Source organism: Globicephala melas, chromosome 4 (genome assembly GCF_963455315.2).
Source record: "Globicephala melas chromosome 4, mGloMel1.2, whole genome shotgun sequence".
Lineage (NCBI taxonomy): Eukaryota > Metazoa > Chordata > Mammalia > Artiodactyla > Delphinidae > Globicephala > Globicephala melas.
Window position 1 is genome coordinate 112,332,089 of NC_083317.1, and position 26,446 is coordinate 112,358,534.

At 34.3% G+C, this 26,446-nt stretch overlaps 1 protein-coding gene across 1 annotated transcript in view; it reads left to right on the forward strand.

The window, feature by feature from the left end:
- Positions 1-26,136, forward strand: part of DHX36 (DEAH-box helicase 36) — a 60,732-nt gene extending 34,596 nt beyond the window's left edge. Inside the window, exons 12-25 of the mRNA XM_030844636.2 lie at positions 95-182; positions 2,938-2,993; positions 4,470-4,534; positions 5,258-5,401; positions 7,660-7,777; positions 8,779-8,877; positions 13,460-13,633; positions 13,780-13,866; positions 14,801-14,884; positions 17,048-17,147; positions 17,240-17,330; positions 19,989-20,109; positions 20,774-20,926; positions 21,327-26,136. Of these exons, the coding sequence (XP_030700496.1) occupies positions 95-182; positions 2,938-2,993; positions 4,470-4,534; positions 5,258-5,401; positions 7,660-7,777; positions 8,779-8,877; positions 13,460-13,633; positions 13,780-13,866; positions 14,801-14,884; positions 17,048-17,147; positions 17,240-17,330; positions 19,989-20,109; positions 20,774-20,926; positions 21,327-21,512 (1,566 nt within the window). The 3' untranslated portion in view covers positions 21,513-26,136. The remainder of the gene's footprint in view (positions 1-94; positions 183-2,937; positions 2,994-4,469; positions 4,535-5,257; positions 5,402-7,659; positions 7,778-8,778; positions 8,878-13,459; positions 13,634-13,779; positions 13,867-14,800; positions 14,885-17,047; positions 17,148-17,239; positions 17,331-19,988; positions 20,110-20,773; positions 20,927-21,326) is intronic.
- Positions 26,137-26,446: the final 310 nt, after the last annotated feature.

The window sequence follows — 26,446 nt, forward strand, 5'->3', positions numbered from 1 at the left end:
GTATAATTTTAATGAAGACTTAATTGTGCACAGAATTGTACTTAGTGTATTTTGTTATGTGATCCTTTGTAATGGTTCTTTCCCCTCCATATAGGATGGTGCAATATTGGTCTTTCTACCAGGTTGGGACAATATCAGCACTTTACATGATCTCTTGATGTCACAAGTGATGTTTAAATCAGGTATTATAGAAATGCATTTTATTGTAATTCCAAGAGTGGTACTTGAATCATATGTAGCCTGGTTATTTTCTTTCATTTGAGCTTGGTGGTCTTAGTCCAGGTTGGGTTTTTTCAAAAGTTGGATCTTACTTTTTTCTTTTTTTTTTTTTTCTTGGAAGTTCTACGTCAGAGATGAAGATGGTAGGTACGTAGTGAAGTTCCTTATTTAGTGTTATGGTGAGACTATTTTTCCTCTCTTCCTAAATTTGCCTAATAAAATTGAGTTCATAAAGTTAAGATGTTAGCTTTGAAGTTTTTGTTTTTCACTCACTTCTGCATTTAGTTGGGCAGAAGTTTGAATTTATCCGTTAGTCCACTATTTCTCAGCTGCCTATACAGCAGAGTCACCCATGGCACTTCATTAAAATGCAGATACCCACATCCCAGAATATTAGAATGTGACCTGAACATCTGAATTTAAAAAAAAAAGTCCTTAGGTGATTCTGATTGTTTAACAGCATGTTTACATCTTAGAGAAATGCATGGGAACATTTTTCTCCTATGAAATTCAGTTAAAGCTTTTTCAGGAGTCGTCATTAACTTTAGCAAAGCAAATTCTATTTAGTATTTTATAGTTCTGAATATACTTCCTAACCTTACTCTGTTGAAGTGCTTTTGATACATTTTATTTTTACAGAACACTAAAAAATATCTTGATCTAATTTTATTGGCTAAAATATTTTTTATTCTTTGTTAAATCCCATCATGGTAATGCCCTCGAGGATTCTCTATAATTAAAATTATTTGTAATTATTAATAATTTAAAATTTATTAATAATTTAAAATTATTTATAATTAGAATTATTTATTCTCTAGCCGGAAAAATATTTTTATCTGATCACCATGATTCCTCTCTAATGAAATACTGCTTTCTCTTCTCCTTGTCATTGATAATCTTTCTCTATAGAAAAAGTATAGCCATGATTGAACTATACAACCAAATTATTTTTTTAAACAATTGGAATACTTTTTTGGCTGAACCTTCCAATTTTGGCCTCTCCTTCCCCCGTCATAAACACTATTGTATGATCTACTTTTCGTTTTTAAAAATATGGATGTGTATATATTTTTCTAGAAAAATGCAGGGAAGATCATTTTGGGGGGAGTGGGGGAAAGGGTGTAACATACATTATTATAATTGACTTGATTAACTTTCTAATTGAATTATTCTCAAGGATGGAGGTATTAATTTATACTTCCACCACCAGCTTAATTTCTTTTAAAGGAAATCTTTCAAAAATTTAACATACCTAATCGTTAACATCATCTGATAATCGTCTATAATCAGATTTTCCCATTTTTTTTCCACTAAAGTGTCTTTCACAGCTAGCTTGCTCAGACTATAGAAAAAGTCAGACTGATAGATTGTTTACTGTAGTTCTAGAACATCACTCCCATCCTCTCCTTACTTTACCCATAGTGGAAAAGACTAGGTCTGCAACATTCTGGAACTGTCTGAATCTTTACGGTATCATTTCATTTGATCCTCTCTTACCTCTGTTCCCTTGCAAACTGGAAGTTATATCTGAAGGCTTGGTTCAATTCGAGTTAAGTATTTAGAGTTGATGTATTTCATATCATGTCACAGAGACAAGTAATTAAGAGCATTCTTTTTTAGCAATACCAATTGTTTGACAGCATTTTACTGCTTTTTAAGTTCAGAGGGGTCATAGAGAGTCTATGGGGGAGCACCATGTCTCCTTTGAATAACAACAGTTCTTTATCTGGGGGAAATACAGCTATCTAGGGGTCATTTGGACACTCTTGCTGGAGATGTAAGTCAGGTTGCACTTTGGTAACTATATCTAACTGAAATTTACCCTTGCTTCCTTAACATTCTATCCTTCCCATTACTGTATTACATCAAACTTTCTGTCTATTGGCTAATAATCATGAATGGGCTTGAGCAACTTCATTTTGAAAGTTAAAACTTCTTATATTCCTAACAATTTTTTTTTTAATGTGGGTCACTTTTGGAATGTATTACATTTAACCAGTGCTATTCAATTATTTTTAAGTAGGACATGGAAATTTAGTAAGTAATTTGCTTTAAAAATTTATTCTTTGTATGATTAAAGTAGGATTACCCAAAGTCTACAAACATATTCATCCATATTAAGCAAAACCTTTGGTCTTCAGTTAGTGGTGGGAATGGAGTTAATGATTTTTTTAATATAATTTGAAAAGAGAGCTTCCAACTTTTTTAAGCATTCTTTAGGAATTTAGAATTAACAAAAAAATATTAACAAGAACATAAAAAGAATAAAGTTGGTCTGATTATCAGGTGGCTTAGCATCTGAATTCATTGTTCCATATATATATATTTTTTAATAAATTTATTTATTGGCTGCGTTGGGTCTTCGTATTGCGCGTGGGCTTTCTCTAGTTGCGGAGAGCAGGGGCTACTCTTCCTTGCGGTATGCGGGCTTCTCGTTGCGATGGCTTCTCTTGTTGCAGAGCACAGGCTCTAGGTGCGCAGGCTTCAGTAGTTGTGGCTCACAGGCTCTAGAGCGCAGGCTCAGTAGTTGTGGTGCACGGGCTTAGTTGCTCCACGGCATGTGGGATCTTCCCAGACCAGGGCTCAAACCCATGTGCCCTGCATTGGCGGGCGGATTCTTAACCACTGCGCCACCAGGGAAGTCCCTGTTCCATATTTTTTGATGGAGCTTTTCTGCAAGTATTTGTCTTAAAGTTTAATTTTCTTTTTAATTTTCAGACAGGTTTCTTATTATACCCTTACATTCACTGATGCCTACAGTTAACCAGACACAGGTATGTTGTTAAATTTATCTTTCAAACTGCGGCAGGCTTTAAGGACTGCTTATTGTAGGTTTTATTTTCTTTTATTTTTTTAATGCACATTTTCAAATAGTAATCCATATAAAAAAATACTTCTTTGAGAACCTTTGCAAATAAGTCTTCAGGGAATGATTGCACAAAAAGTTGAATAAGAGAGGCTAATCCACAAATCAAATTAGTTTTGTCAGCATTAGGGAAACGATTAAAGATTGGTTTTACCAAGAACTTGTTTGGGTTTCCTGAATAAAAGAAAAAGGTATGTGAATACCAATAAAAATAACTCAACCTAGAAATTAATAATCGACGTGTACAGCTTGATATTTGAAATTTTGATTTAACAGAATTAGTACATTTGCAGGCATGAGATTTCAATAATGTATTATTATGGTTTTGGATGTTTTGGCTCTGTCAGATGCAGGGATTTCTCTAGTTAGAATGAACACTGCTTTCTCAAAGGCAAGGCGATTTTCTATTGTTTGCAGTTCCTGGTAGAATGAGATGGATCCATTTTTCCACTCTTTGTAAGAAAATATCATGACATTTTTTATTGAGAGCTTTTTAATATCCTTTCTGCTGGTACCTTAGTCCTGAGTAAGGCTCAGCCAGCTGGATTAGATACAGAGTGCATACCTGAGGGAAGAGAAGAGGAAGGAGAACTTTTGATTCCAAAGATTGGACAAAATTGTATCCAGTGTGCAGGTACTGCCATCTCTGACACCCTCACTGTAAATTATTTATTCCTTTCTTAGAGAATATGTGACTAGACTGGCAAACAACATTTTCTTTATTGATTATCATTTTTATAAACGAGGGGATAAGTTTATGCATTTTTTTGCTTTTCACCCAAGGTGGTACTTGCCATCATGACATTGTAGGATTCGCTATGTGAAGGGGATTTTTTTTTTTAAATCCAGTCAAAAAGCTAGTATACGGTGGCACAGCCAGCTGACGTTCATTCTGATGATTGGGCATCTGCCTGGTTGGTTGGTGATCTTACCTTTATACTTTTGGGTAATTCATAATTCTTATCTTTAAACTTCTGTCCCTCTTCCTTAAAAGTTTGATGTACAATAAGACGTTTATACTCGCCAGCATTTGTTAAAAAACAAATTTTAAATTATCATATTTAAATATTATTAGTAATTTATATACTACTTAAATATCTATAAATTCAAATTATCTCTATATTTAAATTATCACATTTCATTGAAATCTTGTTTGTGGTAAGGTTCTGACATCTGTGGGAGATTCAGTTTGGTTTACCAAAAGAATTCTCTGGTATTGAAGATGATGTATACCGTATAAATATATCTATAAATATTAGATGCATATGTCAGTGAACACAGAATTGCTAAAAATGAACAGTACCTGAAGTAATTCCTCTATTTGCAAGAATGATGTATCAGAAATTAGTTTACTTTTGGGATTTTGATGTATTTATTCTTACAGGTATTTAAAAGAACCCCTCCTGGTGTTCGGAAAATAGTAATTGCTACCAACATAGCAGAGACTAGGTAAAAATTGTTTTAATTACCAACTACTGATGATTACATTAGTTTTGAGCCCCATAAATTAACAACATACTTTAATCTTTTTCTTCTACAAAATACTTTGTAATTTCTTAAAAGTAAAGCTATTTTAATTTAGTTACGGTAGTGAACATAGGTTTCGTGGGGTTTTTTTCAGCGTATACTAATGTTCTAGCCTCTTTAGAAATAGCCTATTAAGTGGTTGTTTTAACGCTTTCCTAAAGAAGCATGGGGACTGAGGTCAGTTTTTCTGGTTGGGAGTAGAATTGTTCGGTAGTTTGGTAATTAGTTATATACAGCATTTAAAATATATTGTATTCCCTTGGAGGTACTACTATACCAGTATGGTAGCTGGAACAGATCGTTCTGTGGAAACTGATATTAAATCATGGAACTGGAGGGCTCATAAAGCTAGGTACAAAAGTCCTCAGGCAAGTTGTGAAGTTTGGCTGTAGGCAAATAAGAATTTAGCACATGATCTGTAAGATTGGCCCTATGTGCTGCCACTGAAGCTGCTGATGCTGCCTGTGATTTGGTGCTTGATCCCCCTTATGTTGGTAACTGGGAGGAGTGGTGAAAATCCAGAACTGCTAAAAATCAAATTGATTTAATAAAAAATGCTTTAAAATCCCTGTTTGTAGGCCTGTTATCGGTTAATGTATTTTTCATGTGTTTTTAACATTTTTTAAATATTTATTTTCTAAACAGCATTACCATAGATGATGTAGTTTATGTAATAGATGGAGGAAAAATAAAGGAGACACACTTTGACACACAGAACAACATCAGTACAATGTCTGCTGAGTGGGTTAGTAAAGCTAATGCTAAACAAAGGAAAGGTCGAGCTGGAAGGTAAGATGGGACCTTTGAATGAAGCCTTAAAAACAAAAAAATTTTGTGTAGCAAAATGTGTTGGTGGCATTTAAAAATATTTATTTAGGACAGTTACCTTTCATATTTTTTAAAACTAACTGCAGCACGTTTTTAAATGGGAAAGTTGTTTTAATCATAGTTGCTTTGGAAAAACTATCCTACCAAGTTTTCTATTTTATGATATTTCTACCTCTCATTCCTCAGTCTGCTTAATTAAAATTAATATTCTTTATGTTATTCGCTATATTACTTATAATTGTGTTTCTTTTTAAAAAGCATATATTACTAATAATGATAGCTATTAATAATATTTGAATGTCAGATCATCTCATGGATACTTTATATACATTAACTTGCTTAATCCTTACCACAATGCTATGAAGTATAGGTTATTATCTCTATTTTAAGGGTAAAGAAATTAAGGTACAAAGAAATTAAGTCATCTGTCCAAAGTCACACAGTTTTGTAAGTAGCAGAGCCAGGATTTGAAGCCAGGCAGTCTGGCTCCACAGTCTGTGCTCCTCATGAGTATACTTCACAGCTGTGCTGGGTTTTCACTATCAGTTACCGATGAAAGCACAGGGAAAATACCTTTTCCCCACTGATGTGGTGATAACAGAAGAAATAGAAATATCTCTGTTTTAATGGTAGGAGAAAAGATTTGCCTTTAACACAAATAATTGCACTTATTATTTGTTGTAATGCATACTTCACAGTATTTTTACACTCTTACTCATATGAGTAGTAGAATCATGTCTGGAGTTTTAGAAGAGAGTTTTTATTTTGCCTCTTACATGTAGAATAAAAAGATTCCTATTAATCTTCAAACACTGCCTTAAGTAAAGAAAGGAGAGTTGAAAGAAAATTTTACAGACCATTTTATCAGTCCTTTAAGTTTGTACTGTATCTTTAAAGCTCTGACTCACTTGCTATGATCTTTGCTGATTATCCCAGTATAACTTGACTTCCAGGTGGTTTATTAGATTATGCATTTGGTGCTGTTGAGCATAGTCACGGCTTAATTCACGAAGTGTACCTTCTAATCAGTTAACCAGGGCATACCTTGATTGGGGACCTAGCAGGATTAGAGTTTTCCCATGCAGACCTGTCATTACTGGATACTGATTCAAAAAGTATTCACTGTGGTGAATGGGTTTTGGCACACTTTTATAAATGAATAGTAAACACAATAGGCACACTAGGCCTTAGATTTGATCCATGAGAACAGTTATGGAAATAGAGTAAATGAAGTATTACATTTTATCTAATTCTTCATCCCCACTATCCTGGTGAAGGTTAACTGTGGAATTACAGTGGGTTTTTTTTCCTAATTGAAGTATAGTTGGTTTACAGTGGTGTGTTATTTTCTGGTGTACAGCAAACTGATTTCGGTTATACGTATATATGTATATATATACACACAGTGTTTAATTCAAATGGAACATAGTCCCTTGTGGACTCTCTAGATATAAATTCCTTTAGCAAAGCTAATTAGATTGATAATTATGTTGGAGGCCAGAGCAAACTATATTAACTACGTGGTCCTCAGCGGAGACCCTCTTACTTTTAGTTTCTGCAGACATGTAATATACTAGATAATGGGTCTTGGTAGACTCATGACAGAAATAGGTAAGATTTTTAGAATTAATTTATTCCTATAGGAAAGGGCCTCCCCCTCCTTTAACAGCAAGCGCCTACAGAAATATTTTATTCTGCTTGAAGATGAATGAATTCATTAACCTCTTCATATCTGTCCTTAACATTGTACAAAGAATAGTATCATTAAGGTCACTAGGTGCAAACAATAACCATTTCTAACATCCCTCTGAGAACTCAATAAATAGCACATACCTAAAAGCTTTTAAAATAATATAGACAGGTTAACATAATACCGGGATTTGTTACATAAAATGCTCACAAGGCCCAAAGAGATTAACCTATGTATACTGCTGTTATTGTGAATAGAAGTCTGGAATCTGTAAGATAGAAACAGGGAACCAAATTATTGGTAGGGGGAGGCAATCCTGTATCTTTTAGAACTAGGACTTAGGGTTAATGGATTTAAGCTTATTCAAAACAGGTGGGGAGAAGGAATATGTGATTAATAAAAATGAAATAATAAGTAAATTAGTTATGGTGTGGCTTGAAAGAAATATTGACTACTTCCCCTGCCTAGTCTTTTCTCTGGAGTTCTAAAAAGTCACTGATAATACACCCCCCGCCCCTTTTTTTTTAAGAGTTCAACCTGGTCATTGCTATCATCTGTATAATGGTCTTAGAGCAAGCCTTCTAGATGACTATCAACTGCCAGAAATTTTGAGAACGCCTTTGGAAGAACTTTGTTTACAAATAAAGGTAAATTAGCTGGGAGAGTTAAGAAAGTAAATAGGGTTCTAGTTTTCAGCATCTTTTATAGAGGAAAGTAGTATACTAATCTGCCAGAAAGAATTTTTACCATGCATTTGTTTTTCTCTGTGTGTTAGTACGGTTGATCCTTGAACAGCGTGGGGATTAGGGTTGCCAAAAATCCACTTGCTGCCTTTTCTGCCTCAAAAACAAAGGAATTGATAAATGACTCACCCAGGGGTGGTTAGTTGAAACAGTTTGGGTAGAATCAGGACTCAAACCCTAGTTCTTTTGATTCTACATATTGTGACCTCTGATTGAACACAAACCTTTCCCCACGCTTAGTTAATTTAAAAATCTGTAAAATAAAAATGCAAGTACTATATTTATTGAAAAAAAATCGGTGTGTAAGTGGACCCATGCAGTTCAAAAAAGGTCAACTGTAAATTATATTTTTTAAAGCTTTGATCAGTTATTGACTAAACAGTTTTAAATTACATACTGCTCTGGAGCCAGACTACCTGGGTTTGAATCCCACATCATCCTGTGGCAAGCTGGTTTTGTTATATTGGGCAAGTTATTTAAATTAACTTCATATAAAATTCTTAGAACAGTGCCTGGCACATAGTAAGTGTCCAGTAATTGTTAGCTACTGTTGTTATGTCTTAAGATTCCTCATTATAGACTACTTACCATTTTTTCAGCATCTTAATGTATTTTGATAAAATTAGCTGCCTGATTTTGTAGGTAATTGGTAATCAACTTGTTTGTTGAGATTTTAACCAGCTACTTTTCTCATTAATAGAGTTGGTGGGTGTTAGAAAGTAGTATGTTGGCCTTTAAACATGTTTTTATAGAATCACAAATATAATTTTTACTTATCCTGGTAAAATAACTAACTTGAAAATCGTGTATAGGTTTGATGCTTTATTTTGAGTCAGTGACACAGGCAGGATTAAACTGTTATGTCAATATATGATATATGTTTAATTATATTTGTCTCTCCCCAGATTTTAAGGCTAGGTGGAATTGCTTACTTTCTGAGTAGGCTAATGGATCCACCATCGAATGAAGCAGTGTTACTTTCCATAAAACACCTGATGGAACTGGTAAGTTTGATTTTTAAAAAAATTCTAACTTAGAGTGTTAAAGTAAGTAATCCAGCTAATTATAAAATTTACTTTCATTGTGGCAAGGTAGGCCAATGAATGTGCAGTGCCAGATTGATTCACTTTTTGGCTATTCAGCTTGGAATATGAAATATAAATTAGAAAGTTATAAAATGATACCTTTGTGAGTTTTCTTATACTGGGCTCTTTCCACACAAGTTTTTTCATTATAGGCCTGATTTCAAATTACATAAAATTTTGAAATCTTTCAATTACTGGTCCTCTTCATTTGTATTCTAGAAATGAATTTGGTTGCTTTATTCTACTCTTTCTGATTACCATAATGTTTTTAGAGCTTTTGTCAAATCCAGGTAACTTAATAACAGTGTGAACATTTTATAAAGGCAGCTCTTCTATTTTTGAAGGAATACTAGCAGGTGGCTTTTCTCCAAAATATCCTATCCCCCTACCTATCATTTGATTCTTACAGCTTTTTCCCTTAGATTCTTTTATGAAGTCAGTGTTTTGAGGAACTAGTTTCAGTGTCTTAGTCAAGTGACCACTTAGTTGGTAGCCATCCCTTCATGAGACCATGTTGAGAAGCGGCACAGGACTGGAGAGAATTAGTGAGTGAGTTAATACCCAAAGTGGAGAGAAAGAATAGAGCTGTGTGTTCCAACACAGTAGCCACTAGCCACAGGTGACTGTTTAAATTTAAATTTTGAATTAAATTACAAATTCAATATCTTGGTCACACTTGCACATTTTAGATGTTCAGTAGGCACATATGGCTAGTGGCTACCACATAATCAGTGCAGAAATAGACATTTCTGTCAATGCTGCAAGTTCTGTTGGTTAGTACTGGGCTAGAGGATGCTGAAGATGTATTTTACGTATTTCAATTTTATTTGTGCCCATCCATGTAGATAAATTTGAGAATTTGGTCCATGTAAAAATAAGCTCTTAATGTGAGTATTAAGTTGTTTAAATGAAAAGCATTGTAACTTATCTGACCATCTTTGTTGGAATTTGGATTAGATTTAGTGAGGTTACTGGTATTTTAGGGAGCAGTGCGGTTTTACTCCTGACCTCTCTTCTCCTCCAGACTTTTATCGAATAGAACAGCAGTAGAGGGCTACGGGGTGATCAGAGAATCAACGTATTATTTGTGGTAGAGACAGACAACCAGAGGGCGGCTGGAGTCTGAAGCCAGAGTGGGATGACTTCCTCTCCCAACTGAATTTAAGAACCAGTCTTTACTTAGCCATTTGTAGGCAACGAAATTGTGAAAAGGCTTGGAAAATCCTTGCCAACAGTAGGGTCTGAAGCCTACATTTTGAAAAAAAACTTCTTATTGTGCAATACAGCATGCCCATCCAGGGTAAAAGAGTAAAACAAAAATGTCCAGCTTAATGGTTTATCACAAAGTGAGCACTCTTATTTTTATTCATGTCAAGAAGTTAAGAACATTTCCAGTATCCTAAAAACCAACTTCCTACCCTCGCCCAATTACTCTACTCTCAGGCTCAAAAATAACCTCTATCATGACTTTAATGGTAATCTCTTGCTTGTTTTTCTTGATGGTTTTACCATACCAGTATACATCTTTAAAGAGCTCAGTTTAACTTGGCCTTTTGCGAACTTTACATGAACTCACACAGGATGTGTTTTTTTTTTTTTTTTTGCAAGGGGGAATGGGGTTCTGTATTCTTTCACTGAAACATTGTGAGATTCATGTGCCTTATTGCTTTCAGCTATAGTTCATTCATTTTCATTTCTTTACCGTATTTTATTATATGACTACTGAAAGGCATTTTTGTTATTTCCAATTTGAGGCAGTTACATATAGTGCTGGTATTACTGTTCTTCAATATTTATTGTTTCTTGGTGCACGTGTTTAAGTATTTCTCATGGGTGTACACTTGAGTGAATTCACTGAGTCATAACGTATGTGTATGATTAACTTCGGTAGGTAATGCCCAACCATTTCCCAAAGTTGTCAAACTACTTACACTCCTACCAGTGTCAGTGGTAGGTGAGCATTCTCAGCTCTATAGCATCACCAACCTGTAGTCTTTTATTCTAAGCATGTTGATAGGTATGTAGTAGTTTTGTGGCTTTAGTTTGCATTACCATGACTGCTGTTGAATTTGTAGGCAGCTTTTTATGCTTATTGCCCATTTGGATAGTCTCATTTATAAATTATTGATGCCTGTTTTTCTATTACATTGTAGGAGGTCATTATATACTCTTTGTGTACTCTTGATCTGAGCCTTTTGTCAGCTGTGTATTGCACATGTCTATATTTTTACCTTTTCACTTTCTAACAGTGGTTTGATAAACTGAAATTCCTAATTTTAATGTGGTCAAATGTATCAGTCTTTTTCTTTATTGTTACTGCTTTTTGTCCTTTAGTAAGTTTTTCTCTACCCTGGAGTCATGACGATATATAGTTTTAACTTTGTTTTCTTTTTCACACTTAGCTATATAATCCATCTGCAATGGATGTGTGTGTGTGTGTGTGTGTGTGTGTGTGTGTGTGTGTAGGTGAGGTAGGAATCAAAGTTTTTAGATATGTAGAGCAGTTGACCGAAACCATTTATAGAAAAGTTCATCCTTTTCCTCTTTGTTCTGCAGCCATAGTCATAGATCAGGTGTCTATGGATTTATTTGTCTGTTTGTAGGCTCTCCTTTATTCTATTGGTGTATATTTCTATCTTGAGCTGGTGTCACACTGCCTTAATTATAATATTGAGTCTTACCAAACAAGAACATGATCTGTCCCATTGATTTAGTTATTTAATCTCTTGGTGTTTCAGCGTTTTCTGTGTATTATAGAACTTTTTAAAAGATTTATATCTGGCTTGTAGTATTTCTGGATTATATTCAGACTTCAAAATTTTTCATTTTCTTGTGAGTCTGATATACAGAAATCAAATTGGTTTTGAATGTTGACCTTGCATTCATCAATGCTATGAAACCCACTTACTCTGATAACTATATGTAGATTTTTGAGTACACAGTCACATCTATAAATAATTGCAATTTTATTCCTTTCCAGCTGTCATCCAGGATCCTTAGTACAATGTTGAGCAGAAGTGTTATGATAGTGTGCACTCTTATGTTCTTATTCTCAAAGGAAAACCTGTCAAAAATTCGTTGAGCATGTTTTTTGAAGATTTTTGGTGGAAACTATCAAATTAAGGAAGTTTCTATTCTTAATTTACTAAGAGATTTTTATCATGCATGGATAATGGATTTTATCAAATACCTTTTCTGCCTCTAATGAGATTATACAATTATGCTGGTTTTTTTGTTAAATTTGTAATATATTGAATTACATTGATTTTTCAATTGTTAAACCAACTTTCATTCCAGAAACAAACCTATCTTGCTGGGATCCAGTATGCCATTATTTTATTTTGAGTTTCTCATGCGTAAGATTATTTAGTTTCCCTTTTTCCAGATGTCCCTTGTCAAGTTGGTACCAAGATTATGCTAGGCTCAGAAAACAAGTGGAGAGGTTTTGTTTTGTTTTTTTCCTATTCACTGAAAGAGTTTTTATAAGATTGAGGTTATTTCCTCCATAAATGTTTAGTAGAGATCTTTGTCTAATGAGACATTTGAGTTATTTTTGTTCTGTTTTTTAATTTAAATTTTTACATTTTTATACAGTTTTTAAAGGTTACACTCCATTTACAGTTATTACAAAATATTGGCTATATTCCCCATGTTGTACAATACATCCTCGTAGTCTGTTCTACACCCAATAGTTTGTACCTCCCACTCTCCCACCCCATAACAAACTAGTGGTTGGTTGCCAGTGAGGGGGGGTGGGCAATTGAGTTATATTTTTTATTATTTTTGTTGTTGTTCAAATCTTGTTATTTTGAATGTGTACTAGACATTGTATTTACAGAGGTCTTTGTAGATAAAAACTTGGAGCTTGGGGTGATGGTAATTTCTTCCAGAGAGGATTTATGTTGCTTCTTCTGGGAAAAGATGCCCCAATGTTGGGTTCACTTCCTTGGACTTCTGTCCCTCCCCTAATCCTGGACTTGTGATTTTTGTAACTCCTCAGTCTTCAAGCAGCTTTTCCATCTGTGCTCAGTAGGATGATTGGATCAAATTACGTAGGTAATCAGAGCAGAAGTCACCCCGTTGTGGGGGGTTCTAGATAAATATTTTATCTCTTGCTCTCCTGTCTCATGTCTCCTAAAGTACTAGAATCTAGGGGCTATGCATTCTATATTCCAAATATGTAATAGTGTCTCATTTTTTGTTTTATTTCTCCTACAACTCTTGTACTTTACTGGGTGATTTTATTTGAAGACTTACTGGTGTGTTATTTCTCTCATTTCTCTTCCACCATTTATAGTAAAGCCAAGTTGTTTCTGTTTAAGTAAGTTTCTAACCTTTGCTGACCTCAAAACTTATGTTGCAAACTTATGTTTTGATGAAGAGAACTAAAGCTGAACAATATTAGGGCATTTGGACTTAAGAGTGGCCTATTATATTTTTCTTAAGCAAACTAAAATGTGGTGCTTACAATGTGTTTTAAACATAAACTCTTACTTTACAGAACGCTTTGGATAAACAAGAAGAATTGACATCTCTTGGAGTCCACTTAGCACGATTACCAGTTGAGCCACACATTGGAAAAATGATTCTTTTTGGAGCTCTGTTCTGTTGCCTCGACCCGGTGCTCACCATTGCTGCTAGTCTTAGCTTCAGAGATCCCTTTGTGATTCCACTGGTAAGAAAGATACAAGTAAAAGCCCAGGTATTTTTAGATACACAGGGTAGTTGTTTTCTTAGATAGATTTTTCATTGGCTTTTTATTAGAATGCCATTCTCTTATATACCATCAGAGCAATTTAAGTTGCCTTCATCTGTTTTAAGGGAAAAGAAAAGGTCGCAGATGCAAGAAGAAAGGAATTGGCAAAGGATACTAAAAGTGATCACCTGACAGTTGTGAATGCATTTGAGGTAAAAAGAATATCTTTAAATTTTAAAAATCTGTATTATAGTTATCAGGAATAAACTGCTAAATGAGAATGCCTAAAATTAGGTGAACATTTGGAAAAAAATTGTACATCATTTTTCAATTTTGTGATAGCTCATTACATTTACCCTTTTGGAAAAAAGTCTATATTTGTGTTTTGATAACAATAGAACAAGTGAACAATTTATTTTAAAATTTTATTTGCTATTATTCTTTTGTATCTTTGTCTTACTGACATTTATGACAGAAGGTCCCTTTTTGTTCATTAATAAACTATGCATGTATTCAGATTTAACATTTTTGATAGAGCATGATAGTCATGTACACTATTCAGGATAAAGAGATTTTTTCTCTTATAGACAAGCTTATCCGAGGATAAACATTTATCATCCATCTTTGCAACATTTAAATGTAATTTGGTGTATAGAGACAGCATCTTTTTACTGTAGTTCTAGTCTCAGTTTTGTACTACCTATTATGGGAAAGTTTATCCTTTTGAGCTCATTCAGTATTTTCTTTTTTCCCATCTTCCCTCCTTCTCTAGCTTAAAGCAAAGTAAAACAATGTATTTTTGAAGTTGAAAATATATAATAGCATTGAAATTTGTTCAACAGAGTGCTCATTTTGATTAATACAATCATGTACAGAATGATGCTATTTTATGTAAAATGCACAGTATGTTACTAGATAACTTGCTCTTTTTTGTGTAAAGAAAGGTCTGCAAATTCAGTTTTGGTTATCTCTTAACAACTAGGATCATGGGGAGTTTATGTTTTTTTAGTTTGTTAATTTGGAAATTCTTTGAATTTTTTTACAAGAAAATGAAATATCAGTAGAAAGTAAAATTATTACCAAATTAAAGACAAACTGGTAAGCAGTCTTTGCTTTGGGGAACAATATCAATACTTTTCTTCATAGGGCTGGGAAGCAGCTAGACAACGTGGTTTCAGATATGAAAAAGACTATTGCTGGGAATATTTTCTGTCTTCAAACACACTGCAGGTAATGGTGAATGTTTTGAAGTGCTTCTCATATGTTAGGTTAGGGACTTATATGTATTTTGTGTAGTCAAATCTATAGCAAAAAGTTAAGTTTTTGCTTAACTTTTGTGTGAGTGTGTCTTATGAAGTTGAATCATTATACAGAATCATAAAAGGAATCTTTATTAAATCAACTGCAACAAAACAAAAAAGGTGTATAGCATAATAAACAAAAAACTAATGGCTAAGAAAAAAAAAGAGCCCAAAGTTTAGCAGGAAAACACAGAGAGGCTCGATTACTGTTCCTGCACCATTTTGATGATTCATCCTGAAAATTTTCACTAATACTCCTAAAATCTGTTTTAAAATCTCAGAGCGAGTATCTTTTCTTTAACTTTTGGGTACGTATTTTTATCTTCAACTGACTTAGTGTAGTGAGAAAACACTGGACAGGAGGCACTTGTGAAATAGAAGAAAGTGAACAATTAACAGGGCAGATGCACATCAGACTTCAGACTCTGCACTGAACTGGAGAAGTGATCTCAAGCCAGTGGGAGTAGAAATATCCTCACCTTCCCCCATTACATGTACACTCCATCTTTGTGGCATAGATTTAACAAATCTACGGGAGTAAAAGAATCCAGAATCTAGAATATTTAATCAAAAGTGCCCAAACATTAACAGAATGAAAAGAAGGGTAATAACTCTGAAAGATACTACAGCCAATGGAAAAAAAGGTAATAGGTGTCTCTACATAGAAAATTTAAGAGTAATTGAATATGTATTTAGAGATACATTGTAAGAACATTTCCCTTAAGTGGAAAAAATGAAGTACAGTATGAAAAAAGATGGTTGAATCCAACGAAGTGTTTTTTGAAAATATTATATCCAGTCAAGATACTAATTCAAGTATAAAGAAAAATGACAGGCATTCAAGAAAGCACTTGAAATACTGCACCCATGAGTTGATCTTGAAATATTTACTGACAATGAAATGCTGCCTATTAAGAAGTGAATCAGAAAGAATTCAGGAATGGAGAGTACATGCTAAGTCAGCTGGTGGTAGATACTGAAACTAAATATGGAAAAATGCAAAACAGTATTGGGAATTATGGATACAGAATAAAGGTTATTATCCTGAACAATATAAAATAATGGTGATAGAAACCAGGAGATGACCTAGAGAGTCAGTTATAAGAGAATGTAGGTGGGGAAACTAAAGTCACATAATTCATAAAAGGGATATATACTTAAATGTGACAATTTTATGTCTCATAATCTCTTACTTTAAGCTCGCAAGGATCCTTTATTAAATATCTCTTATGATTATAAGAATGTAAGATTCATCTAGTTCAGTTTCATTTCTTTTTAACTTCCTTAAATTGAACTAAAATTAATTTGAATGCTTTTGTAAAAACAGCTTCTATATTTACATTATCCCGTTATTAGGATAGCATTTTTGTCTAATTCTTCTGTCCATATAAATGCATAGTAAGTGTCTGCAATATTTACTTAGTTAATGATATTTCTGACAGTATTGAGATTAGGGTAGTCTTCTTTTGTACTTTGCTATACTACTTGAATGCTTTTTATAATGAGTCACGTATCATTTTTACCCAAAGAGTGATTTTTCTTATAAATAAACACAAGAAACAGGCCTTAAGCTTTTGTGCCAGGATGTAACAGTAGTTAATTTTCAGTAGTACATATATGGATGTTGGTTATTTTCTCTCTGCTTTCCTGTTTTGTTTTGTTTTCAAAATATGGGATAGAGAGCAATTTTGAAAATTATGAGCCTTTTTGTAAACTGAAGTGATCCTTAAACATCGGTTGTTATTCCCTACAGCAGGCAAGCCTTAAGATTGGACAATAAATATTTTTGGCTTACAATCCATATGGTTTCTGTTGCAACTGCTCACCTCTGCCATTATAATGCAAAAGCAACCAAAGATAGTGTGTTGATGAATGGGTGTTGTTTTGTTCCAGTAAAACTTTATTGACAAAAACAGGTTTTTATAAATTTTGTAGTTTACCAACCCCTGCTCCAAAACATCACATTTTTACAAAAGTGTTTCATAAAGCAGGGAAAGCTCAAAGCTAAATTTATTTATGAGTACATGCTTTATAACCCCTATCAATTTGTGTGAAAGGTATTCTAGTTCTGTTTGTTACCATTGCTCCCTAGATGCTGCATAACATGAAAGGGCAGTTTGCTGAGCATCTTCTTGGAGCTGGATTTGTAAGCAGTAGAAATCCTAAAGATCCAAAATCTAATATAAATTCAGGTAAAGCAGAAAGTACAGTGTAAATAACTTGCTGCTGTTGTCAGTTGTATCCATATTTTACTTTTTTTTCTCTACCTTCCCACCCCCAATAGATAATGAGAAGATAATTAAAGCTGTCATCTGTGCTGGTTTATATCCCAAAGTTGCTAAAATCCGACTAAATTTGGGTAAAAAAAGAAAAATGTAAGCATTGAAGATTATTATGAATTATTTGTAGTTCTCTCAAACTTTCGAAATCCTCTACTGCAACAGGGCTTATATTGTACATTTGTTCTTACTCATAATAGGGCCATATTCTTGTTACTTTTGGTCATTGAAGAGAAGGCAAACTGTTTACCATGGGCATCACTTTCCCTCATAGCACATCCCTGGAGTCTGCTGCTTCATCACCCATTTTTCACAAAGAATGTTAGTGAAATATAATATCAATGTAAATATGAGAACAGTAAGCCAGCTATACCTTGTTCAGAGTAAATTTTGTTTCAGGATATTTTTTTCCTCTTTTTTTTTTTTGCGGTACGCGGGCCTCTCACCGCTGCGGCCCCTCTCGCCGCAGAGCACAGGCTCTGGACGTGCAGGCTCAGTGGCCATGGCTCACGGGCCCAGCTGCTCGGGCCCAGCTGCTCCGCAGCATGTGGGATCTTCCCGGACCGGGGCACGAACCTGTGTCCCCTGCATCAGCAGGCGGACTCTCAACCACTGCACCACCAGGGAAGCCCTTTTCCTCTCTTTTAAAACAAGTAATTTTCTACTTGAGATCTTTGAATAAAATTGTGGTGATTTTACTATTTTGAGAAATAAAGAATAACTTTAAATGTATGTACAAATAGAGTCAGCCTTAGTTGTAATTGGAGACAACAAATAAGGCATATTTTTGCCCAGTAAAAGAATTCATTCCAGTGAGGAAAAAAGAGAAACTGAAAGTCAAAAATGGCTAGTGGTATGTGAATTGGTGCCATGCTTTTGGAAGACAGTTTAGATTAGAATTATGTATCAGCAGTCATTAAAATAGTCACTGGCCCCGTGGATTCATAAGTGAATATTTGAATTTAATATTTTCTAAGGAAGTAATTCCAAATGTTTTTTGACAGGTATATTATAAACAACATAGATGTCTAGTAGCAGTGGGGAAATTATGGTTTTGTAAGACCATATTATATGGCATTTCTGTTAGGCGTATAAAACATCACTGTATATTGACATAAAATATTTGAACTGATGTTAGATGAAAAAGTTGGATGTTCTGTAAACATGAAAAAATATAGACCTCAAAGATAGCCTAGAGTGCAGCAGTGCAGTGGTTCTCAACCTGGGTGATTTTGCCTCCCTGGGGACATTTGATAATGTCTGCAGACATCTGTGGTTGTTATAAGTGGAGGAGTATGTACTACTAGCATCTAGTACATAGAGGTCAGGGATGCTATTAGGCCTTCCATAATGCACAAGACAGTCCCCCACAACAGAAAATTCAATATGTCAAGAATGCTGATGTTGAGAAACCCTATTCTCACGTGGAAGATTATGGGTAACATGAATTTTAATCACTGTAGTTGGATTATCCACATTTTAAGTGATCTGAGTACTTTTTTGACATCAGTACTTTGTCAAATTCTTCTTCATATCTATCCCTAAACTTACAGGTAGCTTAACAGAGAGACTCCTTGAAATACAAACATTTTATATATCCCTCTGCCATCCTGGGAAGGCTTTATGAAAGAAAGGTAGTTTCTTTGGGTTTATGCTTTGTTTTGGTCTAGTCAGCACATTTTGGCATACTGGCTAAGAGTTTAAGTTTTTGTTGGAACACATCTGTGCCTGTTTGTTCACATGTTGTTTGTGCCTGCTTTCCACCTGCACTAGCAGAGTTGAGTAGTTGTGACAGAAGGTCCGCAAAGCATAAAATATTTTCTCTCTGGTCCTGTATAGAAAAAGTTTGCCAAACCCTGCTGTTCTGGTGATGTAGGGTTGCAGGATGGCATTGGTTAAATTGACTGTGCGGTGAGGAAAAGCAGTTGCTCATTTTATTCTGAATAATGGCTCATGACTGTGATTCAGATTTTGGTAGACATATTATGGATTTCTAGAACCATGAAAAAGACGCTCTTAAAAACAAAGAGGAAGGATTAATGGATTATCAGCTTTATTCTGTAATTACCACTGACTATATAAACTATCAGACATCTCCCTGTTGAATAATATTAATTAAAGACTCCTACAAATTGAGGTGAAATTTTTGTGACTATCAAAGGAAGGACCCGTAAAAATGGAGAGATTGAACTAGAGCTGTGTACATTTATTCCAAGTATTCCTGTTTTGAAGGGTGGGGGGAGTTCAGTGAATGTGAGACCATTTAAAACGTATTTTAGAATAGGTTTTTAAAAACCAGTTTTAGCTAACTCCCTTTTAAACAAAATTCTTCATTTTAAATTTTAGATCATTTCACAGTTACTCTGTAAATTGACGGTAAATTATCAGTAGCATGACTTACAGTAAAATGTACAGACTATTCTCTTGGTCTGATCCACTTAGGATTATATCAGGTATTTCATTTTTTGTACTTTACTGGTATAGTATATATACTAACATAATTAGGGAATATTTTGTCATCTTTCTAATATGTTGAGTAATTACACCTATAAGAAAAGGATTTGTTGTATGATTTAGAGTACTCTTATTTAGCCAATTGTTTTTCTATGTCTTATTTAAACAAAAATTTGGAAATTTATATTGCAAAAATATTTGAACTCATCTGTGGAGTTTGTTTTGATTCTGGGATTAGTTTGGAATCCTCCGGAGTTTTGTTTTGTTTTGTTTTTAAACTACATTTTAACTTTTTTTAAGGGTGAAAGTTTACACAAAAACTGATGGACTAGTTGCTATTCATCCCAAATCCGTTAATGTGGAGCAAACAGAGTTTCACTACAACTGGCTTATCTATCACCTGAAGATGAGAACAAGTAGTGTAAGTGAATACATAAAGTAACCATGGGTCTGAATAACAGTCTGGTTGTATTTTTAAAATTGTATAGTTTTCATAATTATAAACAAAATTTATTCTTTAAAAAATTTTTTTTTATGACATGACTTATACCTTCTTTAAGCAGATAACCTATACTTTTAATGTGCAGATCTGTCATGATGTATCTTTGTATTTTAATTAATTGGGATGGTTATTTGATTTGCATAATTTTCTTTCAGAGCCTGCTTTCAAGACATACTGGCATCTTATGGTATATAAGAGTTTATACTTTTCAGAGAATTTTGTTGGCCTGTCAATATACAAGTATTGGTCAGAATATTAAGTGGGAATTCTGTTAATATATAAATAAAAAGAACTTCAGCTACATTAGTGTTTTGGTTTTATCACTTAGGCAATATTTTGTTTACAGAACAGTGCTATTGATTAAATTGAAACAAAAATATAAAACTCCTTTGTTCTCTGAAGTAAGAATGGCTTGTTTAAATGGTATTTCTTCAAATTTAGTCTCTGTAATTACACTAAAAGGATAATACCTGTTTTAGAAGGAAAGCACTAATAGATTGATACTAGTGATATTATTGAGTTAATGTGACAATAATTCTTTCAGACTCCTTAATGTATTTATTTGCCTTAATTCTCATTATAGATATACTTGTATGACTGCACAGAAGTTTCTCCATACTGTCTCTTGTTCTTTGGAGGTGATATTTCCATTCAGAAGGATAATGATCAGGAGACTATTGCTGTAGATGAATGGATTATCTTTCAGTCTCCAGCAAGAATTGCCCATCTTGTTAAGGTGACTGACTTTACATGATTGTCTTTGATTCTGCATACAAGTTAGTATGTGGTCTTGTGGTTTTGTTCTTCCAAGTGTTATACATGTTACGTTAAATATTTCTTGCTTTATTTCAACAGAGGAAATTGTGCTGAGAAATTGATTCATAGTTTTTCTGAATTGGTTTTTGAGATAGTTACAGACCAACCATTCTAAATGGCTCAATGTGATAAAAGTTTGAATTTTTTTACTTAAGTTGGCTACTCATAACCACACTTTAGTTAGTTGCTCATTAGATATTTCAGTCTTTTTGTATAATAGCTTATTAAATTTCTTGTACCAGCTGAAGTCACTTTCATTTATTACATTGTTTGATAGTACATCTGCCTTTGTTGAACATGTATAATTTTTCCAACTTCAGGAATTAAGAAAGGAACTAGATATCCTTCTGCAAGAGAAGATTGAAAGTCCCCATCCTGTAGACTGGAAGGACACTAAATCCAGAGACTGTGCAGTACTCTCAGCTATTATAGACTTGCTCAAAACACAGGAAAAAGCAACTCCCAGGAACTTGCCACCACGATTTCAGGATGGATATTACAGCTGATGGCTTTTCTGTGGTGCCCTGAAAAGCCAGTTTGATAGCCATTTTCCATCATGGTTTAACTTTTGAGTAGATGTCAAACCCCAGGACATGAATAATTTTCATGTGTAAGGTAGAAACCTTCAGTAGGTAGTAAATAAAGACTTAATGTGCATGAGTTAACAGTGTCATCTGTAGCTATTATAAATATACCATAAAAAAGTTACTCTGTAGTGGTCATGTCCACATTTTGAGAGTATTCCTCATATATTTTGAATGTTGTACCACTTGAGAAATTCCTTTGTTCTGTTATGAAAGATTAATCTCTCTGCCCATAATGACTGAGTATAGAATCAGTAAAAATAGAATGGTTAGCCAAAAAGCAGTATCAATAAGAATTTGAACACATCCACATTTCTTCTAATGAAACTTCTATCAGAAGTAAATTAATTTGTTGTAATAAAGCCCAGTATTTAATAAAATGTACAGTGTGTAAATCTCGGCTAGCTTTTTGGGTTGCTTTCTGCATCTCCACCTATCCCTTGGTTTATCTGATGGTTTTTTATCTTAGAATATATTTGTACCACTTTTACATCACCCTGTGCAGTGTAATGTAGCAATTGAGAGCATGGGTCTAGAGCCTATCTAAGTTCAAATTTTAGCTCCATCACTTACCACGTATCTTAGGCAAATTACTTGGCTTCTCTCTGTTTCCTTTTCCTTATCTGTAAAATACAGGTAACAATTATGAGGATTAAATATGTTTTCATATGTAAAGTGCATAGACTAGTGTCTGGCATGTATTGTGTACTTAGTTACAGTTATTATTTGAAACATTTTTTTAAACAATCCATTATGTTAGACTTTTCTTCCCCATGCTCTGAGTGCTACTTTACCCTCTCAGCCAGTGGAAGCTAGTGTGACATGTACTGTATGTTTTTAGCCCTGTCAGATTTTGACAAATACTGTTGGTTGCTATCCAACAACCATTTTGTCCCTCCCTTCCTGGTTGCTTGTTCATGTGTCCCCTCCTCTGTGCAGCCTTGTTCCCAGGGATGTTGGACCCTCTTCCCCAAGGGTGAATTGGATTGTTCTAAGCCAATCATGCATGGTCTTTTTCTCCTTATAAGTAACTGATGAGGCATGAATATGTGAGCCTGTCCTGGCTAATGGAAGCTGAGAAGAGATCTGCAAGGGGGCATCTGAGAAGATTTTCCTCACTAATAGACTTAAAGAAGGAAATTCTGTGTTCCTCCTTTGAACATTGTTTTGTCTGACTCTGGCACTTGGAGCTGCTGCAACCCTCTTAGGATCACAAGGTTGGCTCAGCGGGCAGGTGGAAATCACCAGAGTCCTTGATAATGCTAGTGAGCTGTTGAATTATCCAGACTTTGCAACTGCCCTGCACATGGACTTATTCTGATGTAATAAACCCTTCTTTGTTCTAGCCACTTCTGGTAGGATCTTTTGTATAACTTGGCAGAAGGGTATTAACTGAAACACATACTATCCGTTGTTGAGTGTTGTTTGCTGAGGCTTCTATCACTTATTTTGTGATCTAACAGTCTGACCCTATGTCTGAGAAAAGTTGTAGTACTGGAAATACTGGGAAAAAATAGACATAGGAAGATCATCCTGCTACACCCTAAAAACTACAGATTGTATTGTGCCTTCCAAAGAAGCCAAAGGAAAGGAGTATCATATGATGACTGGGGTTGATTGATAATTCTATGGTGATCTTAACAGCACTGGTTCAGGTACTGCTTCCATTTCTGGGAATGTATGTCAACCTATCATTGCCTTCTAGGGTTTTGAATGTATTTGTGTGTTCTAAGTCCATTCTCTTGGCTAGTATCCCAAAAGTGATCTGCCTCTCACTGAATTCTTATACTGGGTCATTTTGTGACATATTAGTTTTGCCCCTAAACTGAAGGTGATAATTAGGTCCTATTCTATAAGAACGTTTGTTTTTATGTTTGTGCTTTTTTTTTTTTTTTGGCTTGCTTTTACTATCCAGTTTAAATTCAGTCAGTTGGCCAAAACGGTCTCGGCAGAAAGCATTTTAAAAATCTGTAAAAACAGATTACTAGTTAATTGGCTGCATGTTCATAGACAAATATTTAATCTCCATAAATGGGGAAAATGTTCCTGCAGAACTGTTTAACAGATGAGCTATTCAGAGAGATCAGAGGAGTTATTATCACCTCCAATTTATGTCTTCTCTATAGCCAGTCAAGATGGAAATTTTGCCTGAAGGTGCTATTTATGTTTTTCTTTTGTTTACAGAATAGGGTGTTACTTAGTGAAAAATGTATTCCAGGTCTCAGAACTATCTGCTATTTGGTAGTTTTAAAGAATAAGATACTAAATTACGAAGAAAACTATTTGCCTCACCATTCTGAGTGGTACCAAGGATAACTCTTAAAAAAAATGACCCTGAAAGAGAAACTTACAGAAAAACAAAACAAGAAATAAACCACTGGATAATCTTTACGAAGTGTCTTCGAAAAGTGAGTCCATGCGACACCTTCCTAATTCATTAACTTGGGCAAAAGCTCTAGATACATTTATACCAATATTGCAAGTGATTTTCACGTCTTCATTTTCAAAACAAGGTCCACCCTACAAGTTAGAAATCATAGAAGAGCTGTAGGAAGAATTTATTTTCGTACTCTGTTACCCAAAGTAAATGGTAATTTTCCTTCCCCTCTTTTAGCTCTGAGTCTGTGTATATTTTTAAGTAACTGTGATCATGTAGTGTAATATATTTATAATATGCTAATTGTTTTTACATGGCATTTTTATTCTGATTTTTAAAGTACATATTCATTATAGAGTATCTGGAAGTGCAACATATAAAAAAAATGTTACCGCTGTTACAAACTCTTTTTTAATAAGGTTTAAGATATTATTTTATATATAATAAAGTTACCCAAGTATAATTCTGTGAATTTTGTCAAATGTATAAAGTCATGTAATTGCTATCACCACAATCTTGATATAGAACATTCCTGTCACCTAAGAATCTCCCTTTTTCCCCTTACAGTCAATCCCCTGCTCCCACTGGCAACCATTTGGTCACTAGTTTTGCCTTTTCTAGAATTTCAAATAAATGGAACCATATGTAGTCTTTTGTGTCCAGCTTCTTTCACTTAACATAATGCTTTTCAGATATTTATGTTGCTGTGTATATCAGAAGTTAGTTCATTTTTTATTTAGTATTGCATTGTATGGTTGTACGATAGCTTGTTTATTCACCTGTTGATGGACTTCTTAGTTATTTTCAGTGTTTTTGCTATTATAAATAAAGCTGCTATGAATATGTGTATACAGGTCTATGTGTAGATAGATGTTTTCATTTCTCTTGGGTAAATACCTATGATTAGGATTGTTGTGTCATATAAGAAATTGCCAACCTGACTTACAGAGTGGGTATACCATGTTTTATACACCCACCCTCCATATAGTATGGTTCCAGGTGTTCCAAGTTCTCACCAGTACTTGGGTATTTTTAGTTATTTGTTGTTTTGTTTAATTTTTGCCTTTAACGGATGTAGAGTCTCATAGTTTGTTGTGGTTTTGTTTTTTATTTCTATTGAATATAATAATCATTGATGAGCATATTTCATGTGCTTACTTGCCATTTTCCTTGGTTGTCTTATATACTTATATGTGTGTTTTGATTTCCCACCTCATATGTTAAGTAATTGGGGCTTTAGGGATATATCTGATTAAAAAGAAAAAGGATTATTCTTTATGAATTTTAGAGCTGCAGAAAATTTTAAGTTCATTGACCTTTAAAATGGCAAAATGTGCCACTCTTCAATTGGCTAGTACAGTGGCAACAGTTAAGCCACCGTTACCAAGTGCCAGAAGAGAAAAGCACCAGTTTTAGGGGTCCATGATGTCAGGAGGTTGCACATCCACCATGAGATGATGAATAGGGCATAATACAAAACATTTCTGGTGTGGGTCAAGGCATGGGAGCGAAGGAAGACGGCTGATGTGGAAGCACTGCAGAGCCAACCTTTAAGACTGCTCAGAGTTTTGGTAGTTTGTGGTTTTCAGTGAATTGGCCCATTTTATCTAAGTTGTTAAATTTATGTCGAGTTGCTTGAATATCCTCTTAACCCTTTTATATCTCTGGAATCTGTAACAATATGTGCTGTTTCATTCTTGACATGGACAGTCTCTTTTTTGGTCTTGCTAAAAGGTGTATCAATTGTGTTCGTCTTTTCAAAGAACTAGGCTCTTTGTTTCATTGATTTTCTCTGTATTTAAGTGTTTTAGTGCCATAAATTCCTAAGAACTGCTTTAGCTGCCAACTACATGTTTTGATGTATTCTCATGGCATTCAGTCAGTGTGTTTTTTATTTCTTTATATATTTACCTCTTTGATCCACAAATTGAGCGTGCTGTTTAATTTCCAAGTGTTTGAAGATTTTCCTGTGGTGGTTCTGTTGTTAATTTCTAGTTTGATTCTTTTATGCTGGTTGGAAAACATACTTTGTATGATTTGTTCCTTTAAATTTGTCAGTTTATGACCCAGAATGTGATCTGTCTTGGTGAATATTACATACCTACATGGAAAGGAAGTATAACCTGTTGTTGGGTGGAGTGTTCGCTAAATAAATGTTGGGTCCCATTCCTTGATGGTGTTCTGTTCTGTACCTTTAACCACTATATTATGGATTTGTCTGTTTTTTCCCTTCAGTTCTGTTTTTGCTTCGCGTATTTTGAAGCTTTATTTATTTGGTACATACACATTTAGGGTTGTTATGTCTTCCTCACAGATTGACCCTCTTATTGTGATGTAGTATTCTTTGTTCCTGGCAATCTTCTTTGCTCTGAAGTCCACTTTATCTGTTCTAGTATAGCCCCTCCAGCTTTCTTTTGATTGGCATTTGCTTGATATTATTTTTCGATTCATTTACTCTACACTTACCTATATAATTACA